General features: G+C 47.5%; 1 protein-coding gene across 1 annotated transcript in view; it reads left to right on the top strand.

Moving 5' to 3' along the window:
• CEP89 (centrosomal protein 89) overlaps positions 1-11,219 on the top strand; it is a 79,884-nt gene extending 68,665 nt beyond the window's left edge. The window contains 2 exon segments of the mRNA XM_084960366.1: positions 513-682; positions 8,003-11,219. Of these exon segments, the coding sequence (XP_084816492.1) occupies positions 513-682; positions 8,003-8,243 (411 nt within the window). The 3' untranslated portion in view covers positions 8,244-11,219.
• The last annotated feature ends 6,863 nt before the right edge of the window (positions 11,220-18,082 follow it).

Below are 18,082 nucleotides of genomic sequence, written 5' to 3'. Positions count from 1 at the left end.
GGTTCCCAGGCTAGGGGTCGAATCGGAGCTGTAGCCGCCGGCCTACACCACAGCCACAGCCACTCGGGATCCGAGCCATGTCTGCGACCCACACCACAGCTCACAGCAACGCCGAATCCTTCACCCACTGAGCAAGGCCAGGGATCAAACCCTCAACCTCATGGTTCCTAGTCGGATTCATTAACCACTGCACCATGACAGGAACTCAAGGTTTTGGTTTGGGGTTTTTTTGGTTTATTTTGTTTTTCAGTTTTAACTTTTATTTGTAGCATATTAAAAAACTTGATGTGACACAAGTTAGAAATTTGGTTTTATTACACTTGAAATTCTTGCATTACATTCTATGACTTTTGTAATCTAGACTTGGCCTCCCAGATCAGACCTATCCAAGGCTCAGTCAGTTCGGTGGGCTCCGACCACCCAAGGCTTGGGGAGGGGATGCATCCAAGAGCATCCACCTGGGCTTTGAGCAGCAGCCCCTCACTTGGAGTCCATCCCCTCTCCCGCCACAGGGGTACAGGAAGCAGGCAGCCCTGGAACTGGGTGACATCAATCACTGCCTGGCAGAGCAGCAGGAAGACTTCGCTAGCAAGACAGCTCAGTACCAGCAGGAGGTGAGGTACCTCCACCGGGTGCTGCAGGAGAAACAGGATGTCCTGGATGAGGCGCTGAAGCAGAAAAGGTCTGGCTGCCCCAAGCCCCGTGTAATGGGCTTATGTTTTAAACATTTGGTAGAATTTTCTGGTAGAACTCTGGCAACAAAACCCCTCTTTTATGTAGGTGATAGCTTATTTTTTGTTCTTATATTTTATCTGATTTCAATATTGGTTTTGATTTTTATTTGCTCCTCATTTTTTTTTTTCTTTTAAAAGATTCCCCCCAGCAGTTGCCATGTAACACTGTGTGTGTGGAAGGTGTACAGTGCGATGATTTGATGCACATTGATGTTGTGAGGTGATGACCTCATAAGAGTAGTTAGCATATCCTTCACCTAATTACCATTTTGTTGTTGTATGATGAGAGTATTTAAGATCTGCTTTCTTAGCAGCTTTCAAGTGTATAACACTATACTGTTTGGTTTGTTTGTTGTCTTTTTAGGGCTGCACCCCCAGCATATGGAGGTTCCCAGGCTAGGGGTGGAATCAGAGCTACAGCTGCCGGCCTGCACCACAGCCACAGCAACACAGGATCCAAGCTGTGTCTGCAACCTATACCACAGCTCACGGCAACGCAGCATCCTTAGCCCACTGAGCGAGGCCAGGGATTGAACCCACAACCCCATGGTTCCTAGTTAGATTCGTTTCCGCTGCGCCTCAACGGGTACTCCAATATAAGACTGTACTGCTAACTGTAGTCTCCATGCTGTACATTAGATGCCAGGTCTTCATTTTCTTTTCTTTCTTTTTTTTTGGGAGGGGGGCTGCACCCAAGGCATGTAGCAGTTCCGAGGCCAGAGATCAAACCTGTGCAACTGCAGCGACAATGCCAGGCCCTTACCCCACTGAGACACGTGGGAATGGGAATGCCCCTCCTTTTTTTTTTTTTTTTATTCGAATGCTTTTTTAGAATATGAAAACAAGAACAAAATTTATTCGAATGCTTTTTTAGAATATGAAAACAATTGGCCTCTTGGTTTTTTTTTTTTTTAATGATTTTTACTTTTCCCATTATAGTTGGTTTACAGTGTTATGTCAGTTTCTACTGTACAGCACAGTGACCTAGTCATATACATATATATACACACATTCTTTTTCTCCCATTATCCTCCATCATGTTCCATCACAAGTGACTGGATATAGTTCCTGGTGCTATACAGCAGGATCTCATTGCTTATCCACTCCAAATGCAGTAGGTTGCATCTATTAACTGCAGACTCCTAGTCCATCCCACTCCCTCCCCCTCCCCCTTGGCAACCACAAGTCTGTTCTCCAAGTCCATGAGTTTCTGTGGAGAGGTTCCACTTATATAGTGATATCATATGGTATTTGTCTTTCTCTTTCTGACTTACTTCACTTAGTAGGAGAGTCTCTAGTTCCATCCATGTTGCTGCATCATTTTGTTCTTTTTTATGGCTGAGTATTATCCCATCGTGTAGATATACCATATCTTTTTTTTTTTTTTTTTTTTTTTTTTGCTTTTTAGGGCTGTACCTGCAGCATATGGAAGTTCCCAGGCTAAGTAAGGGTTGACTTGGAGCTATAGCTGCCGGTCTATACCATAGCCACAGCAACGCCGGATCCAAGCCACGTCTGCCAACTACACCACAGCTCATGGCAACACCAGATCCTTAACCCACTAATTGAGGCCAGGGATTGAACCTGCATCCTCATGGTTACTAGTCAGATTCATTTCCACTGAGCCACGACGGGTACTCCAATAAACTACATCTTCTTAATCCATTCATCTGTCAATGGACATTTAGGTTGTTTTCTAAATGTCTTGGCTATTGTGAATAGTGCTGCAGTGAAATTCCCTCCTTTTCTTGTTGTTTGTTTGTTTCTTTGGCTACAGAATGTGGAAGTTCCCAAGACAGGGATTGAGCCAAAGCCAAATCCTTAACCAATAGGCCACCAGGGAACTCCTCTTTAGTCCCTCCTTTAAAAAATTCTTGCGGAGTTCCCGTTTCGGCTCAGTGGTTAACGAATCCGACTAGGAACCATGAGATTGCGGGTTTGATCCCTGGCCTTGCTCAGTGGGTTAAGGATCCGGCGTTGCTGTGAGCTGCGGTGTAGGTCACAGACTCGGCTCAGATCCCACTTTGCTGTGGCTCTGGCGTAGGCCGGTGGCTACAGCTCCAATTCGACCCCTAGCCTGGGAACCTCCATATGCCGAGGGTGCGGCCCTAGAAAAATGCAAAAAGACAAAAAAAAAAATTCTTGCTGCTTGAATGTTGGACTTCCTAAATCAATCCAGTCCTCTCATTGTCCTTTCCTTTCCTTCATCTTTCATCTCTGATTTGTTTAAGTTCCATTTTCTTGGGAGATTTTATTAAATTTTGATTTTTTTTATTAAATTTTGATTATGCTATTTTTTTTTTTCTGTGAACTTTAAAATTTAGAAGTCTTGGGAGTTCCCTTGTAGCACAGTGACCTAAGGATCCAGCATTGTCACTGCTGTGGCTTGGGTCACTGCTGTGGCTTGGGTTTGATCCCCCACCCAGAAACTTCCGCAAGCCATGGACGTGTCCGAAAATAAATAAATAAATAAATAAATAAATAAATAACAATAAAATTTTGGCTTCTTCCCCTTTATAAAATCACAGTCAGAAGACTGTAGGTGTGTTGTGACCTCTGTGTCTGTAAGGTGCCCTCTCAGTTAACACCTCTGCCGGTACACGTGTGATGGAGGAGGTGCTGCCAGGGTGTCGAAAACCCTGGGGAATGCTGCAAGTTTTGCAAAGGTGAACCTAGTGTCCCCTCACGTTGTTTGGGTTTCACGTTTTAGGTGGCCTTTTCAGAATGGCTTTGATGTTTTCGACAGACTGGCACATAACCTGATGCATGCAGGAGAATCTTAATGACCCTGGACTGTGATTTTCTTTAACAAGGAGCAGGGTATTTGCTACCAAGCAGAATACTGTTAGCTCTTTATGTTTTCTATCAGCCTGATGCTTTTTAACGCCAAAAGGAAGCCTCATCTAACAGGTTTTCTTAGTCACAGAACTTTTTACCACAGTAAATGGTCATTTTATAAAACCTGGGCTGATGTCCAGTTTCTTGCCCGCTATGAGGTTTAGAATTGCATTCATCAAATGGAACTTTGTGTTTCACTTTCTCCCTTATTCCATTGTTTGCCCTTTAATGTTTCGAAAGTTAACCCTTCTATTTCTGTTCTTTCAAGTGTTACCCTTGAGATTCTGCTGTGGTTACTTAACATATTCCCTGTTTCAACATAGTTGTTTTATTTTGATTTACCTGGAGTTTACCAGTTTCTTTGCTTTCTCTTCTTTTTTGCACCTTAGACCTTATTTCTCAGATTATTTTCCTTCTTCCTGAGATACATTAGGAGTTTCTTTAGTGAGAGTAAGCTTTGGTAATTTTTATCTGAAAAATGTCTGCATTTTGCCCTTATCCTTGTGAGTTGATTTTTGCTGGGTAAAGAATCCTACCTTGCGCACCCAGTGCCGCAGGATAACAGGGAGTCCTGGAAGGTAGAGCAAAACACACAAGACATCTGGAAAGTGGGGGACCGGGAGGCACTCTGTTTCACAGAACGAAGGCACTGGCCTTTAGCCCACACGACTTTTATTAAGGAAGGTGCCTTATGTAGATTAGTGAGCAGGGACTAGCGGAGGCAATGACAAAGCTCCCTCCTAGTGAATAACAAAGGAAACTGCGAGCACTGGTGCATCCCTCTAGGGCGCTGTGCCACTGCCTATAGAATAGCATGGTTTGTGCATAACTCCCTTATTTTGTCTTTGAAGGAGACCCTGTACTTTAGAACTCTGTGTCAGCAGATATTTGCCTCCTGCAGAGTTCAGCTGTTCCGTGGTCTCCACCGCCACCTTGAAAGTCTTAATTCTCTCCGCATATTCAGCTGTGTTCTCTGTTTCATTCTTGCTGTTGAGAAGTCTTTTGTCCCTTTTATTTTATTTTATTTTATTTTATTTTATTTTATTTATTTATTTATTGTCTTTTTAGGGCCACACTCAGGGCATATGGAGGTTCCCAGGCTAGGGGTCCAGTCAGAGCTGTAGCTGCCGGCCTGTGACACAGCCACCAAAACGAGGGATCCGAGCCGTGTCTGGGACCTACACCACAGCTCATGGCAATGCCGGATCTTTAACCCACTGAACAAGGCCAGGGATCGAACCTGTGTCCTCATGGATGCTAGTCAGATTCGTTTCCACTAACCCGTGACGGGAACTCCCTTTTGTCCCCTTTAAAACTAGGTGAGGCATCATTTCTCTTGCCTCTTTTGAGATCTTTGTCTCTTGGAGTCTGCAATTTCCTTGTTTTTAACTATGAACTTATTGTTACTTGTCTATTCTCTATATTCTTATTCTCTATAGCTTTGATTTTGTCTCTTCCACTACTTCTGGAAAAGAAGAAATAATCTCTTGAAATAAGTCTTCTCCCTTCTTTGTTAGATTTCTTTTTGGAACTCAGATTAAATGTATGTTAGACCCTCTTACCGAATCTTCCATGTGTCTTATTATTTACATTTTCTGTTTCCTTGTCTTTCTGGTCTTATATTCTGGGAAATTCTTCTCAGTATTTCAGTTTACTCATTCTCTCTTCAGTTGTGTTCAGCGAACTATTTAACCTAGCCATCGAGTTTTCTTATATCAACAACTATATATTTCAATTTCAGAAGTACTGTTTGTCTCTTGAAAATCTACCTAGTCATTGTGAAAGTAAATTCTTGGTCTTCGCTTATTTTTAATACATCTTTGGTTTCATTCATAGTTATTTTATATTCTGTGTATGACAGTTTCATTATCTGAGATTTGGAGGTCTGAAATCTGGTTTTTTGATTCTTGTCCTATGTGACTTACTTCTTTCTAGGTGCAATAATTTTTTAATGATTGAATTTAGTCTGTGGAGTCATGGGGTCCTGGATTGAGGATGTTTTTTTCCAGAGAAGGTTTGCATTTGCTTCTCTTTGGTGCAGAGCTTATTTTCAATCTGGAGCCACTTTCATTTTTTAAATTTTTTTATTTTATTTTATTTTATTTTTGCTTTTTAGAGCCACACCTGCAGCATATGGAAGTTCCCAGGCTAGGGGTCTAATCAGAGCTGTAGCCGCTGGCTTACACCACAGCAACACCAGATCCAAGCCATGCCTGCAACCTACACCACAGTTCACAGCAGCACTAGGTCCTTAACCCACTGAGCGAGGCCAGGAATCAAACCCGTGTCTTCATGGACACTAGTCAGGTTCATTAATCCCTGAACCATGACAGGAACTCCTAATTTTATTATTAATTTAAAAAATAGTCTGTAGAGATGCTTTTTTTTAACTATAAAAGGACTTTGAAAATGTCCACAATGCCATTATTACATTTATAATGAATGTGTTATTTCTTAATATATATTTTTCAGAATTGCATTCTGGGTGGTTTCTTCTGCTCAATATTCTACTTTACTAATTCTCTCTTTGACTGTGTACAGTGTACTTTTAATCCATCTATTGAGTCTTTGCTCTGATTATCTCAAAAATGTTTTACTCTTGGTTCACTCCAGTCAGGGCCTGGGGAGCACTATAGATTCAAATTCAGATTCATTTGAAAATAGGCCAGGGGCTGTGGTCCCCAAGCAGCCTTTCAGAGCAGGTTTCTTTTGAAGATTGACAGATTTTTCCACCCAGCCATCCTTTCTTAGAGGGTTTGTCCCACATCTCCACTTACCTGCCTAATTCTGGGACACCCAGCTCAGTATTTCCAGGAAGAAGAGGAGAAACATGGACACGAGTGAGCCCTGGGTTTTCTGTCACACCCAGTTTGCACAGGCCCAAGCCTCATCCCCATTCTACAGAAATTTGGGGTTTCTAGCACAGGCTTCTGTTGTAAAAGCAATACCAAAATTTTGTTTGCCTACCTCTGTGATTTCAATTTAATCTTTTTTTTTTTTTTCCTGCCGTTAGAGATCTCCTAGTCTCTTTGCTTTGAGTTCAGCTATACATTACTAAGATGTAAGGTGTCAGACATCTGGGTGTTTTGTGCCTGGGGATTTTTTAGACGTAGCATAATGAAATAGTGCCCAGCACTCACTTGGCACCATGGGCTTTAGAAGGAAGCAGCAGTTCACAAGAAAAGTGACCCTGGACAAATGGGTATGTCACTGGCCTCCCTGAATCTCAGTGTCCTCCCCTTTACACAGTGGCGCTGAGTCCAGCTGGGAATCCCGTTTCTAACACTTAACCATCTGGCAGCGTCCGTGAAGGAGCTGGCCTCCCCAACCCCGCCACCTGGCCCGAGGCCTGCTTTTCTTCCCAGGCCGAGGCCTGCTCTTCTTCCCCTGTGGGGCTCACCATCCTGTAAGGGGATGGCTGCTGTCACCTGGTCAGCTCCCTCGGTGGACCACTGCCCTGTGGGGATGCAGGTCCCTGGTTTGCCCGGTTTGCTCGGTGCTGCACTCTGGCCCCGTCACAGAGTCCTCTTGCTCAGGACTTTGCTTTTCTCACAAGCCTTGGTTCCCTCTGGGCACTCGCTCTTCTGGCCCAAGGTCTGGGCCAGTCTACTCTGGGTATCACTTCCCACGGCCCCCTCCTCACCCCGTAAGTACACTCTCAGTGTCTGGTCCCACTGGTGGCTCTGTGGATGGGGCTGTGAATGGTGCCAGGTCACAGTGGAGCAGGCAGAGGGAACACGGAGGAGGCTCACAGGACCTGGGCCGCGTGGGTGCCCACAGCCGAAGCCGCTGTGCTGGAGCTCAGCCCCTGGGGCTGTTGTCTTTCATTTCGTGCACGTGAATGCCGTGGGGGCCAAAGGGTGTGTGCAGCGGTGCCAAAATAAAGGAAAAAGCAAAACGTCAAAAGGAAAGCTAAGAAGTCATTTTTAGCCTGTGCCTTTGTATTTTTTCTATTTCCAGGGGCCCTCAGGCTTCGCCCGGCAGTGGGAGTCTTGCCTCAGAGCCCAAGCACAATGGGCTCTGTGCTCTGACGTTTGACATTCTTCCATCGGGTTCTTGCTACTTCAGGATCCATAAAGGGCTCTATAAATGTTTTTTTTTTTTTTCAATTGTGCTATTCTAAACTTTTTTTTTTTTTTTTTTGGCTTTTTGCCTTTTCTAGGGCCACTCCCGAGGCATATGGACGTTTCCAGGCTACAGGTCTAATCAGAGCTGTAGCTGCCGGCCTACACCACAGCCACAGCATCGCCAGATGCGAGCCGCATCTGCGACCAACACCACAGCTCACAGCAACGCTGGATCCCTAACCCACTGAGCGAGGCTGGGGATTGAACCCGCAACCTCATGGTTCCTAGTCGGATTCATTAACCACTGAGCCACGACAGGAACTCCGTGTTTTAAACTTTTTCTGTTTGGTTTGTTTCTCTCAGAGAAGTGGAAGGCGAGCTCGAGGTTGTCTGGGAGTCCACCTCCAAGGAGAACCAAAGGATCCGAGAGCTTCTCCAGGCCGTGCTGGAGAGGGCAGGCCCGGGGGACACCCCCAGAGCTTTGGAGGACCCCCGCATGGACGCCGACTCGCCAGGAGACAGGCTGGACGGCTGCAGCTTCAGCTACTGTGACATGAGGCCACCCCCCACTGCCCGCCAGGGTCTGTGGGAGCTCCTGGGCTAGAGCCCCCTCGGCGGAGGCACTGCCTTCGCGGGACAAGGCAGGGCAGGCCCACCGCCGCTGAAGCATTTCTTCTCCTCAGGGCAAGGAAGGGATAACCTATTTCAAGGAGGACATGGAACCCAGGTTTTACATTTTGCTTTATTTCTTAAACGTTCCCCTGAAGCACATTTAGCCAGTGCACGTCCTCTGACCCCACTGCCACTGAGCGGGGCTCTGTGAGACCCGTTGCTCATGCTGACGGGTGACCTGATGAACTGACCTGTCTCCGGACTCCTAGACCTGCACGGGGAAGCACCAGCGGAAACAGCAGACAGGATGGAACACCCAGCCCGCGTGACTGATGCGTGTGTTTAACCAGACAAGCCGTCCATGGAGGCAGCAGCCTTGATATCTGTGCATTACGTCTAGGTGGCGTTTTATTGTTTGGTAAAAAAACAGGTGCTGGTCCTTGTGCCCCAGTAAGTTGTAGAAAATCTGTTCTGCCTCCACCTCCAGCCCTTGTCTGTCCGCCCACCTGGGAGGGAACTTCTGCTGCGAAGCCACCCTCACCCCCCACCCCCTCGAGAGCCTTGATCCTGAGCACCAAGGCAGGGTCCCTGCCCCCACCGCCACCCCCGAGAAGGGTGCCAGGGCCTTGGTCCTGCTCCACCCTGTGCCTCCTCCTCAGGTAGGTCACCCCCGCCTCGCAGGACCATTCACAGGGACGTCCCACCTGCCTCGGGCTGCTTGTCCCCTGCCTGCTGGAAGAAGGCAGGGACATCACCTACCAAGGACCCTAAACAGTGGTACGGAGGGTAGAATTCTGCCGCATCCTCAGACAAAACCCCTCAGAGCCACGACCTGTGTCCTTTCAGGTGTGCAGAGAGGCCCGGCATTGGTCCCGGGTCCCGGGTCCCAGGTGAGAGTGATGCATCTGCGCTTTGGTCGCTAGGTGGGAAGTTGAGATAGAAAGTCATCATTACCTTTTATTAAACTTGTTCAACAGTTAAAGAACTAGAATTTTTTTTCATTTTCCCAGGGATGGAAAGACTCACCGGGACTTTAACCTCTGTATGGTCTCCTAGGAGATGACTTTGATGTTATTTCAGGGGAGCTTGGGCCACCTGCCTAACACCCTGCAGACAGGCTGGAAGGTGGCAGCAGCCCCGTGAGCCTCCTGCCTCCAGACCTGCGCACAGGGGGCAGCTTGTCCGTGGGTCGCTGCTGTTGCCACATCACCTGGAGAACCACATTTGTTAACCCTGCCTTTTTCTGGCCTTCAGAGAGAGTATTTTATTCCCTTGAGAAATGAATGTTTTTCCACTTCTGCTCTATCACATGTTACCAACATACTTTGCAAGTTCAGTGACCCCTGAGCCTCCTCATGGCCTCCCGCTGGGTGCTGCACGAAACAGGCCAGTGAGCTCCGCATCCAGGTTGCAAAGGAGGGCAGAGCAGGCGAGGTAGTGAACGACAGTGGAGCCGAGAGGCACCAAGCCCAGGCCTGAGCCGGAACACCCTGCCTTGCAGAATGGACAGGGTCCCAGGGGCTGGTGAAGGGGGCTGTGTGAGCAGCGGTGGGGCTGTGAGCTAAAGGTTAGGATGGGTAACGAGGCCTGACTGCTGGGAGGAGGCTCCCATTCCTCTGCATCCTGCAGGTCTCCAGTCTGAGCAGGAGCCAGTCCCGTTTTCTCTCAGTCCTCATGAGTCTTGGTGCTAGTGATAGAAAGGTCCTGATCAGGATGAAAGTAACCCAAGGCAAACAGGAACCCATGTGAGCCCTGCCGCCTTTGGCGAGGTTTAAGAGCCACCCTGGGGGGAGTTCCTGTCGTGGCACAGTGGAAACAAATCCAACTAGGAACCATGAGGTTTCGGGTTCGATCCCTAGCCTCGCTCAGTGGGTTAAAGATCCAGCGTTGCCATGAGCTGTGGTATAGGTCACAGACGTGGCTTGGATCCCACATTGCTGTGGCTGTAGTGTAGGCTGGTGGCTACAGCTCCCATTAGACCCCTAGCCTGGGAACCTCCATGTTCTGCAGGTATGGCCCTAAAAAGACAGAAAACAAAAACAAAAAAACAGCCCTGGGGAAGTGGAGAGAGGGCTGGGCACAAACGTGAATGTGGCTGTGACTTTGGTGTGACAGCAGGTGAGAGGCTATAGGGGAGGTGGGGTCAGAAGTGACACCTCTTTGTTTTGCCTTTTCTAGGGCCACTCCAGCATATGGAGGTTCCCAGGCTAGGAGTCTAATCGCAGCTGTAGCCGCCGGCCTACACCACAGCCACAGCAACATCAGATCCCAGCCACATCTGCGACCTACACCACAGCTCACAGCAATGCCAGATCCTTAACCCACTGAGCGAGGCCAGGGATCGAACCCGCAACTTCACAGTTCCTAGTCTGATTCATTTCCGCTGTGCCTCTATGGGAACTCCCAGAAGTGACACCTGTGCCCTTAACCTCTGAGAAGAATGGGAGAGACCCCCATCCTCTTCCAACAGCTTCAATCTATGGAGATGACTGGATCATCTAACTCTCAGGAGAGGGGGACATTTTGGATTTTATTAGTTTTGAAGTAAATATATCTATTCAGCAAATGCTAATCGAGGTGTGCTGTTTGTTGAGAAGAGTGGCAGTGATGAAAGCAGACAATCTCAGAGCGCGCCGGGTGCTCAGAAGAAAACTGCCAGGACAGAAGCCCAGAGCCACGAGCTTCCAGAGCAAGCAGGGCCTCATGTCGTTGCGGCAAAACTGACGTGTGTGTAGGACCACGTGACACATGGAACTGCCTTTTTGACTATGCATTTTTATGAAATCTAAATATAGGTCAAGTATTTTTATTGAAAATCTAGCACCCAAATTGAGATGTGCTCTAAACATAAAATATATGCCAGGTTTTGAAGTCTTCCTATGAACAAAATATGAAAATATCTAATTTTATTGCTTTTATGTTGAGATAACATTTTGTATAAGATTAAATAAAATGCTATTAAAATTGACTTCACCTGGGTTTTTTGGGGGGGAGTTTGGTTTTTACTTTTTTTTTTTCTTTTTCTTTTCTAGGGCTGCTCCTGTGGCATATGGAGGTTCCCAGGCTAGGGGTCCAGTTGGAGCTGTAGCCGTCGGCCTACACCACAGCCACAGCAATGAGGGATCCAAACCAAGTCTGCGACCTACACCACAGCTCACAGCAATGCTGGATCCTTAACCCTCTGAGCGAGGCCAGGGATCAAACCTGCAGCCTCATAGTTCCTGGTTGGATTCATTAACCACTGAGCCACGAAGGGAACTCCTGGTTTGTTTTACTTTATTTAAAAAATGCAGCCACTAGAAAACTTTAAATCCCATATATATTATATATGTATAATAACATATACTATATATAATACATAGTATAAAAAAATTTTTTTTTTTTTTGTCTTTTTAGGGCCACACCTGCAGCATATGGAGATTCCCTTGCTAGGGGTCTAATTGGAGCTATAGCTGCCGGCCTACACCACAGCCACAGCAACGCAGGATCCAAGCTGCATCTGTGATCTACACCACAGCTTACGGCAATGCCCGATCCTTAACCCACTGAGCAAGGCCAGGGATCGAACCCACAACCTCATGGTTCCTAGTCAGATTCATTTCCGCTGTGCCATGATGGGAACTCTTATAAATAAATATAAATATGTAATATATATATATAATATAACGGCTCCCATTATAGTTCCCTTGGCCAGTTCTGTCTAGACCTAAATGTGAAAAGTAAAAGAAAGCTTCTAGAAGATAATTTGTGACTTTGGGTCAGGGAGAGAGGAAGAGAAAGACAAGCGAAGAGCAGGGGTGACCTCAGGCCGGCTCCCAGCCCTCTCCCACCAGCAGGGCTTGTGAACTCTCCAGAACAGACCACTTGTCCCCCTCTGCCCTGACTCCTCAAGCAGCTCGGCTCAGTGGTGAGCATTCCCACCCTCTGGGAGGACTTGCAACACTCCCAGACACTCTACACCTGACATCTAGGTCACCCCGGGGCACCCTCTCTGTCTCCACCAGGTTTTCCCATCAGCAGTAAAGGCTCCTCGGGTGTCCCCCAGGGGAACGAGAAGCTGCTCCTGGCCCCCACATTCTCCCCTCTCCATGGAGAACCCGGCCCCTGACGCTCTGCCCCGCTCCAGCCTGGCTGCTGCGCCATCTGCTGTAGTTCCCAGTCTGGTGCCACACCCAGGCTGCTCCCAGCTCCGCCCCGTCTCTGTGGACTCAGGGCTGCTGGGCCGTCCTGGCTCTGCCTGTGCCTTAAAGGCTGTGTCCTTCAACCCCGTCTCTTCTCGCCCCGTGCTCCCCTTGGCTGGATCTGCCCGAGACTCACACACCCATTGTCCCCTTCACAGCCCTGCTGAACCCCCGGGACCACTAGCCCTGATTAAGTAATTTATCAAAGAAAGAGTCTGTTCTATAGACACAGGAAAAGGACCCTCAGTATATAAGCAGCTCGTAATAGAAGGGACTGTTCAGGAAACAAAGGACCCATCTCTGCAGAGTCACCCCCTGAGGTGGCATGATTTGTGCTCTGCACAAAGGCTCCCAACCAAGGGGTGAGCAGACTCTGGCCAAGCACGTGTCCTGGAGGAAGAGGCACCTTGTTCTTCGTACCTGTCCCTCTCCAAGCCATGAGTCCACGGCACTATGTCCCCTCAGAAAAGGCTCTCTTTTTTTGTTATTGTTGGCCATGCCCAAGGACGCAAAGTTCCCAGGCCAAGGATCAAACCTAAGCACGGCAGTGACACCAGGCCCTTAACCCACTGAGCCACCAGGGAATTCCAAGAGGCTCCTTTTTATTATTTTATTTATTTATTCATTTTGTCTTTTTGCCTTTTCTAGGGCTGCTTCCGCAGCATATGGAGGTCCCCAGACTAGGGGTCTAATCGGAGCTGTAGCTGCCAGCCTATGCCAGAGCCACAGCAACGCAGGATCCGAGTTACGTCTGCAACCTACACCACAGGTCATGGCAATGCCAGATCCTTAACCCACTGAGCAAGGCCACAGATCAAACCTGCAACCTCATGGTTCCTAGTCGGATTTGTTAAGCACTCGCCACGACGGGAACTCCAGGACTCCTTTTTAAAACCGACACTTCAAGACCTGCGTGTCTTCCAAATCCTGACTTCTGCCATATTTACTATGATTATTTCCTCTTTTAAGGAAGCAATATTTGCCACCCCACAGTGTCTCTTTGGCTTGAGGATTAATTTAGATTAAGAAACAGAGATTTGGGAGGTCTTTCTTTTTACCTTCTGCTTAGCTGCCTGAAGAATTTAGATAAAGGGCCTATTCCTGGAGGAGAGCTGTCTGCAAAGAATGCAGGCTAGGTGTGATGGGGAAACTCAGCGGGGCCTAGAGATCAGAGTCCACCCTGTCTCCCACCGCCTCTGCAAGGCCCAGAAGACATTTATTTACCAAACATTTGCGTTTCCACCTCCCCATACATTGCTCTCCTTACCTTCCAAGTCCGCAACCCCTCCCCCATCGTCCTCTTTTGCCTTCGGCTGAAGATGTATTTATTTATTTATTTATTTATTTATTTATTTATTTATGTCTTGTGAGGGTCGCACCCGCAGCATATGGAGGTTCCCAGGCTAGCAGTCTAATCAGAGCTGTTACTGCCAGCCCACGCCACAGCCAGAGCAATGCGGGATCCAGGCCGCCTCTGCAACCTCGACCACAGCTCAAGGCAACGCCAGATCCTTAACCCACTGAGCAAGGCCAGGGATCGAGCCTGCCACCTCGTGGTTCCTAGTCAGATTCGTTTCCACTGCACCACGACGGGGACTCCATGAAGACGTATTTAAGGTAAGGGCTTCGGACATTTCGGTAAGTTCGCGTCTCTTCTGGCTCATTTCCGTGTGGTTAAGTGTGATTCAACTTTGGTGTGACTTTTTTCTCCTGGAATGCCTCGTGTCCATTTAATTCCTAGACCAGCCAGAAGAAACTAGAAGGGTGGAGGAAATTTTCTTGTTTCCTAAACAGCTGGCATAGTCGGCAGGATTCAGCATTCCTGGCCGGGCCCTGTTCAAGCCCATTGCTGCAGCAGCTGAGACCCTGGACCTCTGCCCAAAAAGCCAGCAGGAGGTGAGAATTCTTACCATGTCCGTCAGTGTCCCGGCTCTCTGCCTGCAGGATCTGTTGGAAACCAGGGTGGTAAAAGAGTCCTTTTTCTCTTTTCCACAATCAGATTCGCAGGAGAGAAATCTTTATGGAGCTTGTTCCTTGGACTCAGCAAGTCCTGGGAAATTTGGTGAAATGTTCTTGATCTGTTGATCCTTTCCCTCCTAGCGATGGTCTCGACTCTTCTTTGTGGCTGTCTTTGGTGTCCTTTGTCACAAGCAGGAATGGCACTCATCTGATTTGATTTTCCCTTCATTTCACGCCACCTCTTGAGAGCTTCAGGCTTTTTGTTTGTTTATTTTTACAGCTGCACCTGCAGCGAATGGAAGTTTCCAGGCTAGGGGGTCAAATCGGAGCTGCAGCTGCCAGCCTGCGTCACAGCCACAGCAACATCAGATCGGAGCCACATCTGTGACCTATGCTGCAGCTTGCGGCATCACCAGATCCTTAACCTGCTGAGCGGGGCCAGAGGTCAAACCCTCATCCTCATGGATACTAGTCAGGTTGGTAACCCACTGAGTCACAGTGGGAACTCCCAGAGAGCTTTGTTTGTTGACAGATGAGAAACCACTCTGGTCTCTGCCACCGGCAGGTGCACATAATGTGTGCCTTTGGCAGTCCGTCCAATAGCCTGAGATTCGGAGCAGCGTCTTCACAGGGTCATGCTCCCAGGGGAGTTTGCCGTAAGGGGGCCCAGTCCACAGGAGCCCCTTGTCCCCTCAAGCTCTGTGGCTTTGTTAGTGCTGGCAGCACACCGTCCTTACCACCTGTACTACAAAGGACTTCGCTTTCTTGGGCTCTTTGGGGAGTGAATGTTCTGGATCATGTGAGGGCTGCATGCCTCGCCCTCTGTAGTGGGATGCCTCTTTCATCCTTAAGACCATGAAAAGGCTTATTGGTTTGAGTCGCTGTTAAGATCCCACTTGTCGGGAGTTTCCGTGGTGGCACAGTGGAAACAAATCCAACTAGTTACCATGAGGATGTGGGTTCAATCCCTGGCCTTGCTCAGTGGGTTAAGGATCCTGCGTTGCTGTGAGCTATGGTGTAGGTCGCAGAAGCAGCTCAGATCCCATGTTTCTGTGGCTGTGGTGTAGGCCAGAGCCACAGCTCTGATTCAGTCCTAGCTTGGGAACTTCCATGTGCTGTGAGTGTGGCCCTAAAAAGCAAAAAAAAAAAAAAAAAAAAGTCCCACTTGTCAATGGCCAGACAGCAAATCTTCTGAATTGGAAAAATTTTTGAATTGGTACTTTTTTTTCCCCTTTTTTGGCCATCCCACAGCACATAGAATTTTTGGGCCAGGGATCAAATTCGAGCTAGAGTTGTGACCTAAGCCACATCTATGGCCATACTGGATCCTTAACCCACTGTGCCCTGCTGGGGATTGAACTCATGTCCCTGCTGCCTCCGAGACACTGTCAATCTCATTGTGCAGAACTCTGAAATGGCAAATTTTAAAAAGATTTCACCATAAACAGATGTTTTATTGGTACTCATCTCAAGACCAAATTATTATTATTATTTTTTCCCCATTTTGAGCTACACCTGAGACACATGAAAGTTCGAGGGCCAGGGATCAAATCCTAGCTGCATCTGCAACCTACACCACAGCTGCAACACTGGACCCTTAACCCACTGTCCTGGGCCCAGAATCAAACTGGCAACCCCACAGAGACAAGCTGGATCATTAATCTCCTGTGCCATAGTGGGAACTCTGGGAAGACCAAATTAAAAGGTGGATATAAAATAATAGCTAACCTCAGGAGTTCCTGTCGTGGCACAGTAGTTAAGGAATCCGGCTAGGAACCATGAGGTTGCGGGTTCCATCTCTGGCTTTGGTCAGTGGGTTAAGGATCCGGCATTGCCGTGAGCTGTGGTGTGGGTCACAGACGCAGCTTGGATCCCGTGTTGTTATGGCTCTGGTGTAGGCTGGTGGCTACAGCTCTGATTGGACCCCTAGCCTGGGAACCTCCATATGCTGCAGGAGCGGCCCCAGAAAAGGCAAAAAGACAAAAAATAATAATAACAATAATAATAATATAATAGCTAACCTTAAGAACTCTTTCAATAATAAAAAAAAAAAGGCAGCGTTATTGAATATTTTGTTCCATCTTGGTGTCCTACCATGGGTCCTACAGATGCTCGTAAAAACATTAGGTGAACTAACAAGAAAATGGGGGGATGTTTCGGGGGAAAGTCAAAGACTTTCCACAAACAGAGTGAAAATTTTTAAAGGGTTATCAATAAATAAGGTAAATAAAAAACATATGGGAAGTGGCAGAATAAATAGGAATCAGAAAGTCACGGGACTTGTCCCAGCAGGAGGGGAAGCTTTAGATGGTTATTTAAAATGGGATAAATAAAACAGATGCTGATGAGATTAAAACAAACGATTTTTTTTTTTTCTGTTCTGTCTTGTTTTGGGCTGCACCCAAGACATACGGAAGTTCCTGGACCAGGACTCAAACCCACACCACAGCAGTGACCATGCCAAATCCTTAACCACCAGGCCACCAGGGAACTCAGGTAAAACAAAGGTTTTAGTACAGCACTACCTAAACCTGGGTGAGCCAAAGGGATCCCTTTCCCGTCCCCCAACATTAAAGGGCCCCAAACAAGTCCACTCTATTTGTCACTGTTTGGGTGAAATTTTAAAAGCCTGAGGGAAGAAATTACAGTGAGAAACTGACCAGCAATTGCTTGGGGCAACATTTAGGCCAATGAATCAAGTTAAACCCTGACAAAGGAGCTGGGTTCCTTGGCTCCTTCCCTCACTGGGGAACCCAGGCCTGGTACACAGGCATGGGTGAAATGGCCAGCGGATGGAAGGACGTTTCTAGGACTCTTCGATGTGGGAGTCCCATGAGCCGTGGCACCAAAACCCGCTGGGGGACACCTGACCTGGGCTACACTTGGATTGGAAAAAATGTAAAAATACAAGAGTTGAAAGGATTCTAAAGGTTGGCTGGGACCTATATCTGTCTAATCATTTATGATGGAGCATGATAATGTGAGAAAAAGGAAGGTATACATGGATGTGTGAATGGGTCACCTGCTGTACAGTAGAAAACTGACAACCCTGTAAACCAGTTGTAATGGAAAAAAATAAAAACCATTCAAAAAAAGAAAGGATTATAGGAGTTCCCGTCATGGCACAGTGGTGAACAAATCCGACTAGGAACCATGAGGTCGAGGGTTCGATGCCTGGCCTTGCTCAGTGGGTTAAGGATCTGGCGTTGCCGTGAGCTGTGGTGTAGGTCGGTGTAGGTCGCAGACAAGTCTCGGATCCCATGTAGCTGTGGCTGTGGTGTAGGCCGATGGCTACGGCTCCTATAAGACGTGAGCCTGGGAACCTCCATATGCTGCAGGAGCAGCCCTAGAAAAGACAAAAAAAAAAAAAAAAAGGATTATAGCAGTTGGAAAGTTTGAGTGGATGTTGTGTGAAGAGATTCCATCTATGCTGTCTAAGTGTTTTATGGGAATGGCAGTTCTGATGTTCTGTCTGGGCAGGAAGTTCCCCTAACTGGTATTGTAAGACCCAGACTTCTTGGTGGGGTCCTAGTGGAGGCTATGGTTAGAGGAATAAGAGGTGACGGAATTGAGATGAACGTTTATAAGAAAACACCTGAAACAAAAGTGGGAAAAAGAAGGAAAGATGCCTTTTTTTTTGTTTGTTTTTTTGTTTTTTTGCCATTTCTTGGGCCACTCCTGCGGCATATGG

Source organism: Sus scrofa, chromosome 6, assembly GCF_054392235.1.
Source record: "Sus scrofa isolate SSC_HxYL_T2T_F1_AM1 chromosome 6, Sscrofa_HxYL_maternal_Yorkshire_Landrace_v2.0, whole genome shotgun sequence".
NCBI classification, from domain to species: Eukaryota; Metazoa; Chordata; class Mammalia; order Artiodactyla; family Suidae; genus Sus; species Sus scrofa.
This window is presented reverse-complemented; position numbering and strand designations above follow the sequence as displayed.